General features: G+C 35.6%; 1 protein-coding gene across 1 annotated transcript; it reads right to left on the reverse strand.

Annotated features, from left to right (window-relative positions):
- Positions 1-5650: 5650 nt before the first annotated feature.
- On the reverse strand, positions 5651-16173 carry LOC104099375 (uncharacterized). Its single transcript, XM_018771838.3, has 2 exons — positions 15817-16173; positions 5651-6340 (listed from the first exon to the last, which is right to left on the reverse strand). Exons 1-2 carry the CDS (start codon positions 16079-16081, stop codon positions 5970-5972), a joined length of 636 nt encoding a protein of 211 aa, XP_018627354.1. The 5' UTR covers positions 16082-16173; the 3' UTR covers positions 5651-5969.
- Between the last annotated feature and the right edge of the window lie 1574 nt (positions 16174-17747).

The raw sequence follows: 17747 nt of genomic DNA on the forward strand, positions 1-17747 counted from the left end.
ATGCCAAACACTTAAGATGGTTGTTGAGAAACTATTATAGCTAAATGCGAAAATGTAAACTAACCTAGAAAGCAAGTAATATGATCAATGGCTACAAGCATGGATGCATCGGGAATTACACTCAAGTAACGATCCAATATATTTCACAATTTTATAAATATGAATAAGTTTATGTTAATTAGCTTCGGATAATAATTCTATATTAGCTTCTCTCGAAGACTAACAAGACTTCCTAATGGAATTATCTCTAAAATAATTAAGAGATTAAGCACACCCGAATATGGCTACAAGTAGTTCATTCCTATCCCTAGGTAGAATCTATAAAGTGAGGGTTAACGCCTCAAGTTCTTGTTAATTAATATTTTCCAACCCCGAGTTATTTTTCTCAAAATTAATCCGAAGTGAATGGGCGAGTCCTAGGGTTGGCTAATCCCTTTAGAAACATTAAAGAACAAGAATAATTAAAGAAACAATAACTCACGTCATAATAAATAAAAATCATTCAATACATAAGCACAATAAGGTATTTAATCCACACTTTAAACATGAATATTCTCATAAACAAGATTCAAGTGTTGGAAAAAATACTACACACTTAAATATTCAATACAAAGCAAGGAAATGAAGAAATGAGCATAAATGAGTAAGAAATTCTCAACCAAAAGCTTCAAATCTTCAAGATCCAAGTGTGTGTGCAAGAACCCTAGCTCCAAAACTTGTGTTCTCTAGTCTGAGAGACTGAACAATAAGCCAAAGATCTCTTTCCAATAAGCTAGGTCGTGGATTTGTGGGTTTGGAGTTGAGAAAATGTGAATTGTCAATCCTGTCTAGGTCTGAAGCCTTTTGACCGCACCTGCAGAAGAATCTTCGCAGGTACGGCTCCACATATGCAGATAGATTATCGCATAAGCGAAATTATATGGGAAACTCTTGCTCCGCAGAAGCGGACTTGTACGTGCAGACGCGCGATCGCAGATACGATCATTAAGCGTAGAAGTGTTGCCCGCAAATGCGGTTGGTCGATCGCAGAAGTGATTTCTGCCAGCTATGTCTTGTCCCGCAGATGTGGGTCCTTTCTCACAGATGCGAGACCTAATAAGCGACTTGCCTTTCACAGATGCGAGATATCTGAAGGCTTTTGCATTCTTTCAACTCTTTTTTGCTCAATTCCACTTCAATTGAATTTAACTCTCTTCATGGAATCATTTACCTGAAAATTTAACAATACGCACCATAAATAACCTCATATTATAATTAAAGGACGTAAAATCTAAAGAAAAGAGACTAAAATAAGTTGTAAAATCACCACTCATTAGACAGCTCGGCCATGACGACAGTGAAGACGACATCAGACACCCAGATATGGTCGAAGCTGCAGGATCGACCATAGAAGACCTCAACTCCATTCAATTATACCCCAACGACCATAACAAAAAAGCTTACATCGGCTGCAAACTTCAGGAACCAGGTAAATTCCATCAATTCCTAGCAACTACTGTAGATTTATGACAGGTATCCCAAATGAAATCACCACGCACAAACTAAATGTCGACCCATTCCACCCAAGTAAGACAGGTCAGACGTAATTTCAACTCCGTAATTAATGACGCGGTACGTGAAGAGGTGGAAAAACTATTGGAGAATGGCTCCATCAGGGAGTCGAAATACCCCAGTAGGTCGCCAACATGGTCATGGTAATAAAGAAGAATGGGAAATGGCGGATGTGTGTGGATTTCATAGATTTGAATAAAGCATGCCCCAAGGATTCGTTTTCATTACCCCATATCGACCAACTCATCGATGCAACAACCGGGCACAAACTACTGAGCTTCTTGGACACCCATTCAGATTATAATGAAATCCTAATGGAAGAAGAAGATTAGGAAAAACCCACATTCATCACCTATCAGGGGACGTACTGCTATAGGGTCATGCCCTTCGGGCTAAAGAACGCGGGGACAACTTACCAAAGGTTGGTGACGAGTAATTTCAAGGACCATCTAGGCAAAATGATAGAAGTCTATATAGACAACATGCTGGTCAAGTCCAAAAGGAAAGAAGATCACTTAGACCATTTGAGAGAAACTTTCGACATACTTAGACGATACGGAATGAAGCAGAACCCCAAAAAGTGTGCGTTCGACGTGGACTTAGGAAAGTTTCTAGGTTTCCTGGTATCACACAGAGGGATTGAGGTCAACCTTGACCAAATCAAAGCCATCGAGGGGATACCGGAACACTTAACCACTAAAAAGCAGGTTCAAAGGTTAACTGGCCATATCGCCGCCCTATCAAGGTTTATTTCACAATCATCGGATAGGTGTCACAAATTCTTTGTCATACTTAAGAAAGATAACAACCTCCAATGGACTTCTGAGTGCGTCCAGGACCGAAGGATTTAAAATTTTACTTGTCGTCTCCACCATTGCTTTCAAAACCAGAGCCAGGGGAACGCTTCCTTGTTTACCTTGCTCTATTCGAAGTAGTTGTGAGCGCAGTCCTGGATCGAGAAAATATAGGTACACAATTCCTTATCTATTATATTAGCAAAACGTTAGTCGACGTCGAGACGAGGTATCTTCACCTCGAACAATTGGCCCTGGCCTTAGTCGTAGCTTCGCGAAAGCTTAGACTGTATTTCCAATGTCACCCTATCTCGGTCGTCATGACTTTCCCCATGAGAAGCATTTTGCATAAACCCGAGCTATCAGGAAGGCTGGCCAAATGGGCCATCGAGCTAAACGAGCACGATATCACGTACTAGCCGCAAACAATGATAAAGTCACAAGTGCTCGCTGACTTCATCGCCGACTTCAGCGCAAAAGTAATGCCCGAAGTTGAAAGAGAAGCCTCTCAAACTTTCCCCCAAACATAAGACCTCTAGGTCCTGTACACCGATGGCGCGTCCAACACATCAGGGTCTAGACTGGGACTCGTACTAGAAGTCCCAACCGGTGAAGTAATTCTCCAGTCCATAAGGTGCCTGAATATGATTAACAACGAGGTTAAGTATGAGGTCGTAATTGCAGGTTTAAGGCAAGAACTCAAGTATGGGGAGAAACGGTTAAAACTATGTTGTGATTCCTAACTCGTAGTCAACTAGGTCATAGTGACTTTCCAAATCAAGGAACAAGGATTGCAAAAGTATCAGACCGAAATTTGCAAGCTGCTACCCGAGTTCGACGAATACCAGCTCGACCAAATTCCACGAGCATAGAATGCTGAGGCAGATGGCCTCGCTAAGCTAGCCGCAACCACCAAAAATATTACAAACAGAGACAGAAATGTGGCCTACCTCCTCAACTCGTCGCTAGACCAAGTCGAGGTAAGAACCATAAACTTAACTTCGGACTTGCGCAATCGCATTATTACATACTTGCAGAACGGCATACTCTAGATGATAAAAAATAGGCCAAGAAACTGAGAATGCAAGCGGCCAAATATAGTATCATCCACCACGACCTGTATAAGAGAACTTATGACAGCCCTATGGCAAAATGCTTGGGCCCAAACCAAACTCGACGCGTCCTTGAAGAGGTCCACGAGGATCATTGTGGAGCTCACTACGGCAATCGGGCTCTGGTCAGCTGCCTCATATGGGCAGGATACTACTGGCCCACCATTAAAAAAGAATCGATGTGAGCCGTGGTCGATATGTCGATAACAGTCGAGATCGAGCATCGTTGATGAAGCTGTAACAGCTAGTTTTCGAAATAAAAAATTGAAGGGTATATTCTAGTAAATATTCTCTGCACTTGTACTATTATGGTTTATTAGAAATATGTCTCATATAAATACGAAAAAGGAGGGAATGATGTGAGGCACGTGAGATTCATCTGTAAGAACAAACTTTTGGCTAAATATTAGCTCTCTGGCTAAGATACAAGCATCACCTTTTCATTGAGATTCTTGTCGAAATTATTCCCTACTTTCCATCAGATCCGAGAATAATTCGAACATTCAAGGATCTGGTTGTCATTCATCATTGTCAGGAGGATCAACTACCTAGTTCATCCTTTATTGGGTGAATCACTCCTCCTATTTACTTAAATGTCATTTATTGTCATTCATTGTTATTAAATGCTCTATTATTGCTCATACTATTTGGAATAGTTATTGCACATTGTTGTTACATCTCTGCAAGATCTGTTCGACGCTAATCACGTTTTCGGAAATCGCATCTAAAAATATTATTGTTAACTAGGTTTAATCCGTTATCACAGAAATTTAATTATTGAATCAAGGGTTATATTTTTTTGTCAAACAAAAGTGTTCTCTACTAAGAGATTCAAAGCATGTGGATCTGCTTTGGTGGAATACAATATTTATTTATGTAAATAGATAATTTTCATTTTAAAGATTGGACATAATTCTAACACAACTTATAATTGAAAGTCTTTGTCATTACGACCCTACATTAATAGTGTAATGTATGTATTAAAGAAAGAAAAAATAAACGACAATGCATGATGTGATTAGGGACGGTACTATTGGACAATTTTGGACTAGAATATTTCTTATTATTAATATACAGACAACTTTTTGATGCACGTGTATCCTATGTCAACTGCTACAAATTTTTAAAATAATATAAATAATATTAATAGATAATTTTAAAAGAAACAATACAAGCTCAAACTTAATTGCCGAATACAAATGATTAGCTAAATTTAGTTAGATATAGATACGATCGATGTGTACATACAAGCACAAACCAACATAAACTTAATTATGTAGCACTTCCACTCTTTGGCTCATCCATAAGTATATCACACGTCAAAAATATTTACAATAAGTGTCATACGGGAGATACAAATACAAAGTTCTGAAGATAATTTTGTTTCATATATTTAAGACGTCAATATACAAGACCAAAGGGATGTGGAACACATAATCTAATTTTCAAGTGTAATATAGAAAATAAATTTATTTCTCATGGAAAAACTGCATCGTAGCAAAAGTTCTGCATAAACAATGATATTCTTTACACGAAAATAAATCAAGAAAAATTATAAAAACTATTAACTACACCAGTTAGGAGCTATGATGAAACTAACAATTAATTAATATTCTATCCTAGCTAATTCGGTCCTAAAAATTTAGTCCACCTTCTAGTTTTTAGTATCATAAATATTGTTCGGATTTGACAACTACATTAGAATTTCAAAACATAATCCAACTACCCTATACAAAGAAATAGTTGGAAGGAACGAAAGAAGAGAAAGGTATGGCATTAGCAAAACACTTATAAAAAGTAACATGAAAGAAAAAGATATACCTTATTTGACATTTGTAGATTTCTGTACGTAGGAGATGGTGACCAGTGAAAGAGAGAAGATAAATAATTCTAATTAGGAATTGAAAAGCTGTAAAGTAGTATAGTTTTATATAGGAATAGAAAGATAACATAAAAGTAGCATTCAAGGAAAGGATACAATGGTCTTTCAATTTTTGTAGAATATTTTAGTAATTCACTTTTGACTTTGGAGTTTCACACTTATAATACACTATGACATGATGATTATGTGTTTACCGAAATGATATAAAAAATCTTCAAGCTGTATTCGTGTATTATAACTTAAATGAAGTATTAGTTTTCAAGAAGGTCTGAAACTTAAATATTTTAAATTAAAGTACTAGATTGTAAGAGTACTAATACAATCATGAGATATCATAAATGCCCAGATGAAAATAGATAAAGAGTTTTGCTAGTTGTTAACTAAACAGTAGCTAGTAAAGGGCAGCCCGCGGGTGTACAATGCATCTCGCGTTCACGCAAGGCTCGGGAATGAGTCGTACCCCAAGAGATGTGATATAGACAGCCTACCCTACTTGATGCAAACATTAGTGACTGTTTTCACGGCTCGAACTCTCTTTATTGTTTCTTCAAGGTTCCCCTCCAACTAAACAGTAGCTAGTACACTAGTATATATATATGCTGGAAATCTTTAACTTTTGTTGACGGCAGATTATCTCAGCTTTCTAACAGCCTTGGCCATCAAGCGTATTGTATGGATAAGGAAGAGGAGGGCCATGAGTCCTATCCATATGAAAACTGAGATTGCTAACACATTGGCGAGTTGTTCCTCTTGGCTTTCTGGTGTAAAGACAGAGATAGACATACCATAAGTGTATGCGGTTGCAGAAATGGCGATCCACATGATAAACATCAATATCCACATTAATCCTTTCTTCCTTAAAGGTAAGCCACTGATCAACAGTAATATGACGCTCATTGATGCCATAAACCCAATTGTGTTTGCGATTAGATATCGTTGATAACCAATTGGGTATTTATCTGCCATCACTGATGAACCTGCTGTATGTTTTGCTTCATGACCTGTAAATAATCATGTGTCAACAACATTGACAGATTTTAACTTCATATCTTTGTCTAATATATAGTAAGTATTCTCTATCATGATCATGTGCTAAAATGCATACAAATCCCGAGATACTTTCCTTTTTACTCCGTTTCAAAATAAATAGTTTAATTTTAAATTATTTATTTTACCCATTTTATCATTAATAAAAAGCTTTTATAATCACACAAATGTCAAATTTTACCCTTTAAGCTTTTAAGACCACAAGTTTCAAAAGTCTTTTTTTTTTTCTTCTTAAAACTCTTGCCAAATCAATCTGCCTCATCTAAATTGAAACGGAGGGAGTACATATTTAATTTAGCATCCTACACATTTTTTGCTTTTCCAAATTACACCTGCGCAGCTCTGTCTTAACCACTTTCTTCTTGTATTTACCTCCAAGAGCAATTTATGTGATCTCCAATTAATGAAAACAATACCCGAGAAAGAAAACCCTGCTGACAAGCGTATCCAAGAGGTTCCACGGATCACGTGAATCTGTGTTTCCCTCCTTATATCATGTCAGTAATATTATATATTTTTTTAAAAAAATACTTATATATATATATATATGTGTATGCGCGCGCGCGCGTGCGCGCGCACGCGTGTGCACCAAAATTTAAAGTATATATGATACCATAGTTATTAGGTGCACCTCTCCAAGTGAGATTATGAGCTTAAATTTTATGTCAATTTTGTAGTTTTTTCTTTTTTTTTTTTCTAGAACTAGGTGCCTATGGGAGATGGACATGTCACTTTCTTCATATTAATAAAGTGTTTTTTTTCTTTCTTTCTTTGTTTGGTTTATTCTTTCAAAAATTTTACCCATTGGAATTCCTACTCATTTTTTGTCACCGTAAAATCTTACTACACGATTAAATGAAATGCGTATATTAAAACTAGTAGCAGTGGATGATATTGTAGCATATAGTTAATCGATGCAACTGATCCAATATTTTTCACACGGAGTATAGATATGGATATAAAAATATTACTGTTTTAAAAATATATATATAATTCCAAATGTATAATGGGTGTAATAGTAATAACGTACTAAAGATTGTACTCGTAAAATTTTTATCGTGCATATACCTCTTCGCAATAGTGCACCCATCTTCCTAAAATTATGGATACGTGATGTGTGGCTATAATTCCATAGTTTCGTACATTATGTGCCTTGCATTTTACATGCTTTAATGATAAATTATACTTTATTTGTGCATAATGGAGTCTATTTTATGTGTAGGTGAATTGGAGATGAAAGTAGAGCAAAATGGATACTTAAACGTTGAAAGTGTGCTTGAGAACAGTGAAAAGGAGAGACCTGGCGAGGCCAGCCAAAGGCCAGGCTGGACCAGGCTTTAGCCTGGCAAGGCCAGCCAAATTCTAGGCGTTAGACTGACGACGCCAAGCCTGAGGCCAAGTCCAATCCGAGTTTTGAAGACTTAATTCATTCCGGGTTTGACTAAGACTCGGCCCACACGTTTAGGGTTTCTTCTACACATATAAATAGACCTAAAAAAACCACTTGGAAGAGGGTTTTTCAGCAGCCACGTTTTTGGGCAGCTAGAGGCAAGGAGAGCTGGCGGAATCACCTCATGGGAGTTTTTACTCTGTATTTTAATTATGCAAAATATTTGGGATATTGTTACTGAGTATGAGTAGCTAAATTCCTAATCTAGGGTTTTGATGGAATCTATTGAAGGATGATTTTCTTGTTATGTTAATATAGATTTGTTGTAGTATTTTCTCTATTTGTTCAACTATATTATTCTTGTGGTTGATTGAAGGGCCCTCAATTAGCTGTGCCTATTTAGTATGTATTACTCGGGAGAGAGTACATATTTAGGTAGTTGTTGAACAATATCACTCCTAAACGTATATGAGGGATCAATACGGAGGTTTAAAGGTGTGATTGGGATAACGAAACCTTGGTGCGATCTGAGTGAACTGCACTTAATGTCAGCTAGCGTAATTTGGGAGAATATGTCTAGTAAATTGTAGTAATTACTCGGGAGAGAGTTACGACAGTTAGAGTGCTCATGATCGGTAGAGAAGACTTAGGCAAATTTATAGGAAACGTAGCGAAAAGGATTCCGACAATTGGGAAAATCATAACTCTAGACTTTCTTAATCTTGTCTCCAATCCTTATCCTTGTTAATTGATAGTTTTACTGCTTTCTAGTATTTGTTATTTAATTAGGTAAAAAAATAAACATTATAATCCTTATAATTAGGAAATTATTTGAACTTGTGGTTCTTAGCGATATTGAACAACTGTAGATAAGCCTTAGTTCTCTGTGGGATTCGACTCCGGACTTGTAAACCGGATTATATTTGCAACGACACCTTAGTCCTTTTTATAACGCATAGTTGGACGTGATCAAATTTTGGCGTCGTTGCCGGGGAACTAACGGTGTATATGTAGGTGTACATATTGCTAGGTTGCAAGTTTAAACTTTTTTTTTTCTTGTATTTGAATATTTTTTATTTTTGTTTTACTTGTTGATTTTAGAAACATGGCATCTTGGAATTATGACAGTTTTGATGTTGGTAATTCTACTATTGATCCTCCTTATGCATATTGTAGAGAAAACCACCCATGAAAAAATTATCAAAATATTCCTGAGAGCGAGTTATGTGCACCAACTCAATCTTATGTGTGGAATATGTGTGATATGTGTGGTGGTCAAGATGGTCACATTCATGGTTGTGCTTATATGTCTTATCCTCCCCTAACCCCTTACTTTGACGGTTCTATATTTTCATGTGAAGTGAATAAGAACAAAGAATCTTGGGAAGCTGACCTGAAGGAAATCAAAGATATGTTAAAGGTCCTCATGGAACAATATGATGAGAAATTACTGCAGATACGAAGGCAAGAGGCAACTATTCACAATTTGGAGGCTCAAGCTAATAAACTAAGTGAACCTTGTAAAGTGCAATAAGCTTACATTATGGATAATAGCCAAGAAGAGCATGAATGGGCTGCAGAAATTGCTATTATAATGGAGGAGTTGGGAGTAGAATTTGACCAAACCAACCAACTAGAATTTGATGATGTCGATGTTGAAGAATTGGTACTGGAGTCAACTGAGGACCTTACGGATACAATTTTAATTGATTCTAGGTTTTGCCATGAAAAGGATGTGGATAAGACTGTGCATTTTCAGTTTGAGCGCATTTGTCCTTACTCCAAGTACTTTTCCACACTGTGCGTAGATGATGATATGAAAATAGAGTCATCCGGGCCACTTGAGGAGTCACGGAATGAGGAACAAGGTCCCTATATTCTGAAATTCTTCTTGCCAGAAAGTCGGAATTACACACCTCATCTAAAGGCCAAAAAGTGCAGAATACTACATTGTTTCCTTGGGCCAGTTAGATTCGTTCCACCACCCCAGGAGCATGATCATAGAGCAGAATCAAAACTTGGGGTCCAATTCATAAGTTCAAAGTGGAGGCAGAAAGTGATTCGTGTCGTGCCGCAATGTTAAATCAAACGCTTGTTGGGAGGAAACCCAGCTTTACTGTTTTATTTTATTTTATTTTATTTTATTATTATTTTTGTAGTGTCGATTTTTTCTTTTCTAGGAGCATGAAAACAAAGCTATTGGAAGGATGTAATAGCAAACTAGATGGTTGGAACTAAGTGTGAGGTACCCACACGAAGGACCAAGCCTAGGAGAAGTCTGAGTACCCCATGAGTTGCTAGTGCTTCGGCCTTTGGCCTACCAAGGAGTTTCTTTTACCCTCTTATTGGTTATGGTATGCATTGGGGACAATGCACAATTTTAAGTATGGGGTGAGGAGATTGTCTAGGTGACTTTCTATGATATTTTAATTGTGTTAGTTTAATTGAATTTTTTTTTAGAGAGCAGAAATAGAAAAGATTGGACTTTTTCCGACGATGGATCTATTAGACAATTTTCTTGAGGGATTTAAGTCGAAAGAAAAAAAACAAAAAGGTTTTCTTTTGTTAGGTAGTGTAGCAATTCCCCCTTGATTTTTCTTTGTACCGCGGTTCTTTTCCAAGAGTTTTGTTTGAACCGGGTGTAGTTAGTTTTATTTGTTTTTAGGAATAGGAACCATTGGGCCATGAATTGAATTAAAGCAATATCTCTTAGCTTTGTTATGCCTTGAGAATAGTCAGTACTATGGTTGTGACGCTTAGGGTCAGTTTTTGACTCTCACATAAGTACCTTAAATCGTATATTCCTAATTTTGCTTAACTGCTCTGACTGGAGTGTCGCGATGAAACCAATCCTGAGTGAGTTATGTGCCATGTCTGTGTGAGGTTTTGTATGTATTCTATGCATTGCATTTGAGGTCTAGAACTTGACCCGTGTGTTTGCAAAGCGAAATAGTAGTATTATTCAGTCTAGGAAGTGATATAGGCGTTTCTTTGTTAAGCCAGATATATAAATTTTACCCACCTAAATGTTATGTACCGTAGTTAACCCCGTTGAGCCTATAATCTTGTTTCTTTGGTAACCACATTACAAGTCGTACCCCTTTGTTTTAATCGACCATATATTTGAATCTTTTCACCTCTCATGAGTACTTGAATTGTTATGAACTTTGTAAAAGTTAAAGTGTGGGGTGGTTGGTTCGGCTTTGGTGTGGAACTAATGAAATAAGGAGAAATGTGCACTGTTTTGAAAAAGTAAGAGCCACTTGAATTGAAAAAGAAAGAAACAAAAAATTAGTTGCATTGCTGTGAAAAATATCCCTTGATAGTGATGACTCTTGATGTTATTGTGCTTAAAGAAATATGGAGTTAATATATATTGAGGTGAAGGTGGAGTTATGGTTTGACATAAGTATGTGATGTGTGTTAAAGTATATGTATTAAAGTGCTTAAGGGAGGTGTAGTCACTCATATCCAAATGTATCATACCCGACCTGCAGCCTACATTACAACCCATGAAAGTCCTACTTGATCTTAGACTGAATGAACTCGATTAGTAGAGTATTACACTACGGGCAAGCCTATGGTGCATCTTTTGTAGTATATGAATGTTATTTCTGAGAGTGAGTGAATTCTTCCTATCTTGAGTTCCTACGGTCTTAAAATTTATTGTGTGTGGAACTAATCTCTTTGATTGGGTGAGGGAACATGATTCATAAAGAAAAGGTAATGTTGTTGACATCCATGTCAGAGTAAGTAAGTGAATTGTGAATAAGGCATGGTATTTGTGAGTCGAATCTTGAGGCGAGGATGTCACACTTGTGTGCTTAAACTATTTTAAAAATTCTTGGTGTAATGAGTTAGGAGAATTGCTTAATAAGGCCGTATCAATAAGTGTAGTTTGATTGCTCGAGGATGAGCAATGTTTAAGTGTGGGGTATTGATGTGTGGCTATAATTCCATAATTTCGTACATTATGTGCCTTGCATTTTACATGCTTTAATGATAAATTACACTTTATTTATGCACAATGGAGTCTATTTTATGTGTAGGTGAATTGGAGATGAAAGTAGAGTAAAATGGATACTTAAACGTTGAAAGTGTGCTCGAAAACAGCGAAAAGGAGAGACCTGGCGAGGCCAACCAAATTCTAAGCGTTAGGCTGGCGACGCCAGGGCTGAGGCCAAGTCCAATCCGAGTTTTGAAGACTTAATTCGTTCCGGTTTTGACTAAGACTGGGCCCACATGTTTAGGGTTTCTTCTACACATATAAATAGACCTAAAAACACCACTTGGAAGAGCGTTTTTCAGCAGCCACGTTTTTGGGCAGCTAGAGGCAAGGAGAGCTGGTGGAATCACCTCTTGGGAGTTAGAATCATCTATTTCTATATCTTTTCATCTTTACTATGTATTTTAATTATGCAAAATATTTGGGATATTGTTACTGAGTATGAGTAACTAAATTCCTAATCTAGGATTTTGATGGAATCTATTGAAGGATGATTTTCTTGTTATGTTAATATAGATTTACCGTAGTATTTTCTCTGTTTGTTCAACTATATTATTCTTGTGGTTGATTGAAGGGCCCTCAATTAGCTATGCCTATTTAGTATGTATTACTCGGGAGAGAGTATATATTTAGGTAGTTGTTGAACAACATCACTCCTAAACGTATATGAGGGATCAATACGGAGGTTTAAAGGCGGGATTAAGGATAACGAAACCTTGGTGCGATCTGAGTGAGCTGCACTTAATGCCAGCTAGCGTAATTCAGGAGAATATGTCTAGTAAATTGTGATAATTACTCGGGAGAGAGTTACGACAGTTAGAGTGCTCATGATCGGTAGAGAAGACTTAGGCAAATTTATAGGAAACGTAGCGAAAAGGATTCCGACAATTAGAAAAATCATAACTCTAGACTTCCTTAATCTTGTCTCCAATCCTTATCCTTGTTAATTGATAGTTTTACTGCTTTCTAGTATTTGTTATTTAATTAGGTAAAAAAAATAAACATTATAATCTTTATAATTAGAAAATTATTTGGACTTGTGTTTCTTAGCGATATTGAACAACTGTAGCTAAGCCTTAGTTCTCTGTGGGATTCGACTCCGGACTTGTAAACCGGATTATATTTGCAACGATCGCTTAGTCCTTTTTATAAGGCATAATTGGGCGTGATCAATACGCATCTGCATGTTGATACTAAGATGGGTTCAGAAAATGAACCCAACTTATGTGATGACGTTCGACAATACAAAACTTTTAAAAAGAAATGCTTTTGAAATTTGTTGTTTAAAATGAGAAGATATTTATGTGATTGTAAATCATTTTATTAAAGATAAAGTTGATATTTTAAAGTTAAGTTGTTACTAAATATAAAAAAATGCAATTCTTTTAGACGCTGACAAGAAAGGAAAGAGTGACATTAGTTGGGAGAGAGTATGTATTTTGGATTCTCCTGGGTGACAAATTATTTTCACTTGCCCAAATTCTACTAATTCATGTGTGAACATTGCACGAATAAGAGAAGGAGAAGAGAGAGCACGCTTATTAGTTTGTAAATGCAAATTACTCTGAAACAATATGAGGTGGTTTGGTTTGATTTATTAGGTGAAATTATCATGGTCTAAAAAAAGTATTGCTTCATAACAAATGTTTGGTTAGTATTTTAAATTATCTATAACTAATTTTTGTGTAATTTAATACACCAATTGGTGTAACACCTATCATAGAATGGAATAACAATACATGGATTAATTAATACATGTATCAAATATCAAAATACAAAATTACCCTTTATCTTTTCCTCAACCCCATCGTTTATCACCTTTTTTATTTTATTAAGCTTTAAAAAATAAATTCATATTTAAATATGCCCTGCATATCCCATTTTAATTTAGTATAAATTAAAGAATCAAACGTTCGACGAAAATAATTTTTGGATAACTAATCGCTACATTACTAATTACTGTATAACAATCTTTCCATAATTTTTTTCTAAACCAAATGACCCCTCTCTGTTTTATGATGTTTTCTTAGTTTTTTCTATGGTGTTGGAGGAGAGGAGGGAGAAGGAGAGATCTGAAGGGAGTGAGGGGGGAGAGAGGGATCAGGGGCGGAGCTACAATAGTGGGTGCGGGTTCCGGCGAACCCAGTGACTTTTTCCGGAATCATATATTTGTATTGAAATATTTACTAAATCTATATAAATATATACTGCCGAACCCCAGTAACAAAAGGGGTTTTGGTTCAATGATAAGGGTTGTGGGTTCGCTGGAAAAGATGGAGATTCGATTCCCACTGAAACTAATATTTTATTTTAAAATTTAGAACTCACACGGTTAAATCCCTAACTCCACCTCACAAGGGATGGGTTTACAAAATCTGGTTGGCTTTAACTTTTGTGCAAAAACTATAAAACCTGTCTAATGTGCTGCATTAAAAGGGCATAAAAAGGGATAATACATAATTACCCCAAGTTATCACATTTTACCAACTGCACTCTTATATTTAGAGCGGTTCCTATGACCCCTTTATATTTGTTTGAAGTGTTATAAGTTTAACCGATACCAGTCCGGGAAGAAACAGTGTACAGCACACACCAATCATCTTCTGGCACGTAATTTTTTAAATACTATGTTTATTATATTTTCTTTTTTAGTTTTTACAATATTTCTTTTATTAAATATATCTTTTTATTTTTCTATTTTTATTGCTCATCTTCTCTTTTCTTCTTCCCGACTAATATCCATCTTTTTTATCGGTAAAAATGAGGAATCCGGCAATTGAATAGAAATTATTCACCTTCCATAAAGTGTGATTTGGCAGCGATTTCTAAAGTGCTAAAAGGAAAACCATCGAAATGGCCAGAAAATCTTCGGCTACCCCTCTGCCTAAAATCTCCGGCGACCCCCCAATAGAAAAATCTCTCCTTTCATCTATCAATACCATCAGTTAAACACAATCAAACCAAAAAAACTGAGAGAAAGGACCTTAAACCACATCTACGAAGACAACCAACCACTTCCACTTCAAATTGTCACTAATCAAAATCTAAAAACCAAAATTTAAAATGGCAGTGCTTCAAATGGGAAGTGGTTGAGGAGGTGATGGGAGAGGAAAGAGAAAAGAACAGAAAAAGAAATGAAAGAATAGAGAAAGAAAAACGAAGGGAGGTACTTGAAGTGGGGAGAAGGTGTGTTGTGAAGCGTGGAGGTAGGAAAATGGGTGAATAGTTCTCTGGCATGGTGAAGAAAATAAGAAGAAAGAGAAAACAAAAAGGAAAAGGAAAATAAAAATTGAAAACAATAATGAAAAATGGTCAAATGTGTTATTTTGGGTGCAAACACGACAGTTGCCACGTGGGTTCAAAAGGGGTTATTTATTTCAGTTCAAACAAGATCAGGGATCATAGGATCCCACAACATATGAGGGTCCATTTGATAAAGAATGACAACCCCAACGAATAATTATGTATTATCTCTAAAAACAAATGATTACCTACCTGCTGGATAATTATCTGTCGTCACTGAAGAGCTTACTGTATGTTGAGGTGATACATTAATACCTGTAAAAAAATATTATCATGCGTCAATTTCATTGATAAATTAAACCTAGTAAGAATAAGAAAGCTTACCTGTGGTATGCAGAGCATGCGCTGTAGTTCACTTCGTGTATATATATATATATATATATACATGTTCAAAGAAAGCTCATTAAAATAGAACTAATTATAAGTGAGAAGTAAGAGAAGCGAATATATAAAGCTGGAGGAAGTACTTGTAATATAAGTACGTACTAGTTTTTTTTGTTTTAAATTTTTTTGATACCCCTCCCCTTTGATTTTCTTTTTGACTCCTTTATTGGAGCTATTGCTCCTTTGAACGATGTAAGTGGGGTACCGAACATATGAGTAACTCCCTCTTATCACGTACTGGTTATAATACAAAAGAATTAAGCAGTCATACTTCTATAAACTTTCATGAAAATGTTGGATTAACTTGGTGCGGAAAAAAAAATCATTATTACAGCTATTATATATACCTGGTAAATCATCTTGCCAAACACCACTAGCAGGGTTGAGACCAGCTTGAAAAGCCATGGTTGCAATTAGCGAAGCCACAATCATTAGTGTATTCCTCTTCCTTTCTATCCAATCATCTCTTTGTAATTTCTCTGAACTCTTTTTCTTGGAAGTATGATTGTCTTTCTTACGACATGCCCCCCTAACTCGAAGGGATTCTCCACTTTCAATGTCTTCAAGTTCAATGTCGACTGCAGGTTCATTGAGTCTCTTCTCCATTTCCATCTCCCTCTATAGATTTTTTACAATACCTTAAAAGAAATCAAGTTAACTTATAGGAGTATTAGTTAACTTTTCTGTGCTTCTTGAGACGTACTTCTTTCATAATTGCGGTTGTTTGTGGAAGTCTTGGTCAAGGCTATCAGGACAAAACAACTTTTAATTGCCTGAAAATATCAAGAACAAGTCGTCGACTAACTTTCAACAACTAGACAAAGCCACTTAAAAGTTAAAAGGACCTTCACATCAAGATAAACAAGCAGCGGAAATATTAGAAAACAATAATGGAAGCAAAATAAAAATAGGTTTGCAATTAAAAAAAATTGAAACAGCCTGAATATACAAAAATAGAAGAAAATCCAAAACTCTAGGCAAACGTCTCAGAAACAATGATACTAGTCTAATCGCCCGCCAAGAACGATGAAGTAGAACCCTGGATGCAAAGTAAATGAAAAGAAGATAACACTCAAGAATGCAATTCTCGAAAACATGTAATTCAAGTCGAATATGAACCAAGTGGGCCCAAATCTCTCCAAAGAATTTTCTTATCTCAAAATAAGTCAGGTAGGGGTGTACAATTAAACCGACAAATCGTACAAACTTATAATTCGAGTCAAATCGAAAAAAAAAATCTGACTATGGTTTGGTTTGGTGTTGGAAAAAAAACCCGATCATATTTGGTTTGGTTTGATTTTAACTAAAAAAAGTCAGATCGAAACCAAACTAACCCGACATTATATGTATAGAAGTTTTAAATATATTTAATACATAAAAATATTTATGGTAGTGTAGTTTATAAATATTTTTTAAGTTTTTTTATAGTTTTATCTTTTAACGTATTATTTCAAGCTTGGGCTTATAATGCTCCAATAAGTTTTAGATAGTCCATAAATGTTAGTAACTCAAATAAATCCTAAACCAAAATCAAATCAATACTAATGCTAATAAAACACATTCAATTCAATTGTACTATGAATGAAAATAGTGTTGGATATCTATTCTTTTAGTTTTTCCATGGTTTAGATAAAATGTATAACTTATGTTAGTCATGTAAATAATAGTACTTATTAGTCATAATTTTAAATTATGTTTGTTTCATTATGGCTTATTAAAAATATTAATTTTATGCGATTTTATTATCTTTATTATTGAATATTTAATTTTAGTACAATGTCATGACTCATCTCATATTTATGTTATTTTATTAAAAAATACCTTATATAGTTTTGTCTTACTAGGATTAAAGAAATATTTAGAGCACAAATTTTACGTTTTGTGCTATGAAGACTATATAAAAAAAAATCGAAAAAAATTAAAAACCCGAGATTAAAAAACCCGACTTTTATTGGTTTGGTTTGGTATTTAGATTTAATAACCCGATACCATTGATTTGATTTTGATAATTAGAAAATCCAAACCAACCCGACTCATGTACACCCCTAAGGCCACAGTGCTATAAAAAATATAATGGTAAAGGGCCAAATATAGCCCTCTACTTTCGAAAATAGTCTAAGAATACCCCTCGTTATACTCTTGGGTTATCTATACCTTTGCAGTCATACTTTGGGTTCAAATACACCCCTCATTTAAACGGAGGGACACGTGTCATCGTCCTGTTGATCAATTATAAATATCTCCTAATTAATTAAAAAGACTCATTACCCATACACGA

Source organism: Nicotiana tomentosiformis, chromosome 8, assembly GCF_000390325.3.
Source record: "Nicotiana tomentosiformis chromosome 8, ASM39032v3, whole genome shotgun sequence".
Taxonomy (NCBI): Eukaryota; Viridiplantae; Streptophyta; class Magnoliopsida; order Solanales; family Solanaceae; genus Nicotiana; species Nicotiana tomentosiformis.